Below are 4763 nucleotides of genomic sequence, written 5' to 3' on the forward strand. Positions count from 1 at the left end.
ACGGTGGAGCCAGGAGAGAAAACAACCAAGATTGTGCGAGGCCGATGCACGACGAAACCTGCGAAACGATGCTACTCCATCACTACTACACCCTGGTAGTGTGGGAGAAGCAGGCCGTTTGAGTGTGGAGCGTAGAGGCTGATGGAGTGTCCTGGATGTAGGACGGGTCAGAGCCGTACGCAGCATGAACCAGGGACCTCAGTACAAGCCTCAAGTGATTGGAACTGCCTTCCTCTTGATCTCTGCGAAAGCACCAGCTATCTTTAATTTAAAACCAAACTTAAGAGATGGATTAAAAACAATCAAAACTGCAATGATCAATAGCTGATCTACCTCATATGTCCTTCTTTGTACTGTACTTCTTATTTTATTTTTCAGGTCTCTCTTCTCTCTCTCCCGTTTTTTTTGCTTCCTATCTTCTTGCATTCTTTCTTATTAATGCAAAGTGATGATGTGTTGGCCTGCCAAGGGACTACAATTAAAATAAAGATTTTTTTGTCCCTTCATTGTCCCTTCTAAACAAACTAATAAATAAACCTGACTTTGATGGGATCAGCCATTTCTAGCCAGTGCAGGGTGTGTCAGTTAGCGTGTGTTTTGAAGCGACCAGCAGCTCCACTGTGATGTCGATGACACACACCCTTATCGCCTTATCGCTCGAGTCAATCATAACCGCAATAATAACCCTTCATTGTGTTTCATCTGTCTAACCTGTTTTGGTGGAGGTGACCATGCTGGGGCACGGGGGTTCAGAACGAACTTTAGCATTGTTTGGATGGTTTGATTGGCAGGCTAAAAATAGTTGATTGTAGGATAAGGTAGACAATGGACATGTTGGACAGCATCTGGTTGGTTCTCCCTTCTGCCCGAGAACAACGTGGGGTAGAAAACGTGTGCGGCGGATTTAGATTTTGGTGAAGGCAGGGTGACGTACAGTCCTTTAAGGAGGTGGTAGGAAGGAGCTCTGTTGATCAAACCCGATAAAGATAAAGACACAAAAGCCGAAATTAGGTTGAAGAAGAATAATAATCCCTATTATAAACACACGTAATTCCACTCAGCAGACACCAGAGTTAGTAATGCCTTTATTCTCAGGCATGGCTTCGACTCCGGGACACTGCTGGGAAAACAAGTGACCAGTCAGAGGAAGACAGCAGGGAGGGAGAGAGAAGTACAAGAGCAACAGAAGGCAAAGAGCTTATGTGTGTGTGTGTGTGTGTGTGTGTGTGTGTGTGTGTGTGTGTGTGTGTGTGTGTGTGTGTGTGTGTGTGTGTGTGTGTGTGTGTGTGTCTGATTCTGTGCGTGCGTGTCTCTATGCGTTTGTGTGTGCGTGCGTGTGTCTCTATGCGTCTGTGTTTGTTTGTGTGTGCATGCGTGCGTACCTGTCTCTGTGCATGTGTGTGAGTGTGTTTCCGTGCGTGTGTGTATCTATGCGTGTGTGTTTATTTGTGTGTGTGTGTGTGTGTGTGTCTCACCATGCTGCTGCTCCCAGGCACGCAGGCAGGAGCAGCCACCAGTACCAGTCCCCGGCCGAGCTGAACACGCCCATCAACAGGGACACCAGCATGCCGTTATAACCATGGAGACCAGCGGTCACCTCCGCGCTACACACACACACACACACACACACACACACACACACACACACACACACACACACACACACACACACACACACACACACACACACACACACACACACACACACAATTAAGAAATTAAGAAATAATTTTTTGCATTTTTTGCATTATTCTTGCATTATCCATCCCCTGGAAATGTAAACGCACAGCTGCACCAACCCAGTCTCACGGAAATACGTGACACCGTCACGTCACGTCATTTAATCGATTCATTCGTGATCTGGGACACGTAATTTCAATTTTTTCGTGCCAAAAGCACGAATTTCAAACTCATTCGAAAAAGTAGAGATGAAGCAGATACCCATTTTTCAGTTACGGTACCGCCTACAGAGCAGCGCACCTGCATAAAATATATCTGTATATCTAACCCGTGTCCCAGATCACGAATGAATAGATTAAATGACGTGACAGTGTCACGTATTTCCGTGAGACTGGGTTGGCTGCACACAAGCGTTTTTTAACACAAGCACACACACTAGTCCAGCCATGCATGGCTGACAAGTTAAACAAACACGAGAGAGCGTTCGGTGACCCATCACTTTGTCTATGGAATCACATCTGCATATCGTAAATGGTCATTTTGAGATTTTAGATACAAGTCTGATCGAGGGATGAGCCTCTGCCCAGAGTGAATCATGCACATCGTGAGCTGGTGTGTGAGGCGCCGTCCACTGGGACAGTTTGTAGGAAACCGTGAAAGAAAGCAAAGAGTTCAACAATCGATCTGGAGACCTGCGGGTGTGGTTGATGGCTGGTTTAAGCAGCCTCACCTGGCACCAGTCAGACTGATGGTGAGGCAGTATGCCTGTTGTGCAATGCACACAGGTTATATGGCAGCATGGATCCACTGCTCTGTGTGGCACAGTTCTCCAAACTCCGCAAAACCAACGGTTTAAACCCCCCTCACCCAGAGTCCTGGGCATTGGAGGAGACCAGCAGAGCCACCTAGGTGGTGTGTAGCAGGGACACTGCGGAAAGATCTGTCTCTGTGTCATTTTTCTGGGGCAGGAAAAGGTTTGGCTGCCTAAAATATATCAGACTCCCAAATATCAGGCCAAATGCCACCAGGGCATTTTTGTTGTTCACTTCACACTGTGAATGTCTTACAAAAACTGGTTACAAAAATACAAAGTGTAAAGTTTCATACTGTGGGTCTCTTGTGAGCCGAAGGACAAGATATCACCAGCCTGGGTATTGGGGTCGGTTTCTTACACGTTCATTGTAACAGAACTACTGAGAGAGGGCTACCATGACGGAAACAGACACTCTTAGATCACAGACACATATAGGCATAAGAAAACAACACCTATATCTGTCTCCCCGAACTCAAATCAACCGCTTTCAACCATTCCAATATATGTTTACGACGCAACTGAACTTTGTAGCGTGAAGGCTAGCGTAGGTTCACCCTGTCTGGGAGCGTTAATGATCGTCCGTATGCACAATCATTCCTTCTTTGACCTCGGAGGAGAAATGGTAGTTACAATTTTACGTGAAGTTAAACAGTCTAAGCCAAGACCAACAAACTGGTCTATCTTCTGCTAAAACGCCAGACTTTGTCACTCTGTCCTCTTGACCTAATGGCGGTGTGGAGGGGGTGGGGGGGTTGCAAGGACACATGGCAGGCCATGTGGTTTCCTAGGAATTGGTTCCTAAACTGCTGGTCCCATGCATGGCCGACCCATTTCAACTTTCGGCATGAAAATGAACAAAAACGATTTCCCAGGGTTGCTTGATTCCTCATAATTTGTCGTACGTGATTCAGAGATTAAATGCCTTATTTTAAGCCATTTTTTAAAACATTGTCATCTGTGTGTGTTTGTGTGTGCTCACCCGTCTTGTCCTATGAGGATAGCTGTGAGCATGGAGGCCAGCACACCCACAGTTCCCAGGACGCCCTGCCAGGGGGAAGCCCAGAGGAGCGCGGCGAGGATGAGAGCTCCGCTCAGCGGGTTGTTGGCCAGGATGACCCTGGAGACCCCCCGCAGGAACCACACCACCAGCTGCAGGGCAAACGGCCGCTCTGGCTCGGGGGAACCAAGAAATACACAAACCGAGAACAACAAATCAACGTAGTTCACTCAAAAGTAACACAAGATATGCAGGAAAACTGTCGGTAACCAAGTCCCTTTTTCTTATCATACTTTTATTTTGGACTGACAACACACTGCGACTCCTACAGAGCTTTGAATGACAAGATCAACACACAACCCGCCAAACACCAAAGAAACACAAACAAATAGACAATAGGGTCAACGCTACACTACAGCCGGGGGGTCCACACCTTGTACGTACGTGTCCAGGCCCACCATGTCCCCGCTGCAGTCCAGCAGACGCCACAGCGCGTGGGGCCGCTGCCTGGCCCGCGGGCCCCCGGCCTGGCCCTTCTCCTTCTCCCCCTGGCCCTCAGTCCACAGCACGGTGCACTGGGTGCCCCCTTCTCCGGCCCTGTGGTCCCCCTTCATTGAGTCCGGTACTAGTCCCCCCCCCCTTTCACTGGTTCTCTGGTCCCACTGCGATGGTCTCGTCGTCCCAGTTCACTGCTCCGATAGTCCCCTCCTTCATGGAGCTGTTGACGTCGGCTTCGACTGATCCCCCCCCCCCCCACAGAAACAGCCGGGTCCAACGTCTCAGTTCGGCCCCCTCCTCTCATTGATGATGCTACTCTAGGTTCTTTGTTTGTTTTTTGACTCTAACTAACGTCCTTCTCTCTCTCTGTATTTACCTTCTGTCCGTCCCCTTCCCTCTATTCCAATCTGTTCCCGGCCTTCCCGTTACTTTCAGCGTGGAGAGAGAGAGGGAATGACTTATGAACCGGAAGACCCGGTAATGTATTCACTCAGCGCCACGGTAACGGAACAAAGTCCAACATTATTTGGTGAGGGGAGATGAGAGGAGAGGAGGGGAGAGGAGAGGAGGGGGGAGGAGAGGAGAGGAGAGGAGAGGAGAGGAGAGGAGAGGAGAGGGGAGAGGAGAGGGGAGGAGAGGAGAGAAATGAGATGGGGGGGGGGGAGAGAGGGTAAAGGAGAGTAAAGGTAGACGATTAAAGGGCCACTCAGAGGCCCTGGTAGGTCCTGCTGTTCTCCCCCATCTGTGTTTGATGCTTTTTACTTTTTTCTTTGG

General features: G+C 48.9%; 1 protein-coding gene across 1 annotated transcript in view; it reads right to left on the reverse strand.

The window, feature by feature from the left end:
- si:dkey-183c6.7 (urea transporter 1) overlaps positions 1 to 4557 on the reverse strand; it is a 14046-nt gene extending 9489 nt beyond the window's left edge. Inside the window, exons 1-3 of the mRNA XM_060076788.1 lie at positions 3925 to 4557; positions 3474 to 3663; positions 1476 to 1604 (exon numbers count right to left, since the gene is read on the reverse strand). Coding sequence (XP_059932771.1) covers positions 1476 to 1604; positions 3474 to 3663; positions 3925 to 4105 — 500 coding nt within the window. The 5' untranslated portion in view covers positions 4106 to 4557. The remainder of the gene's footprint in view (positions 1 to 1475; positions 1605 to 3473; positions 3664 to 3924) is intronic.
- Between the last annotated feature and the right edge of the window lie 206 nt (positions 4558 to 4763).

This window comes from Gadus macrocephalus, chromosome 17 (assembly GCF_031168955.1).
Source record: "Gadus macrocephalus chromosome 17, ASM3116895v1".
Classification (NCBI taxonomy): domain Eukaryota; kingdom Metazoa; phylum Chordata; class Actinopteri; order Gadiformes; family Gadidae; genus Gadus; species Gadus macrocephalus.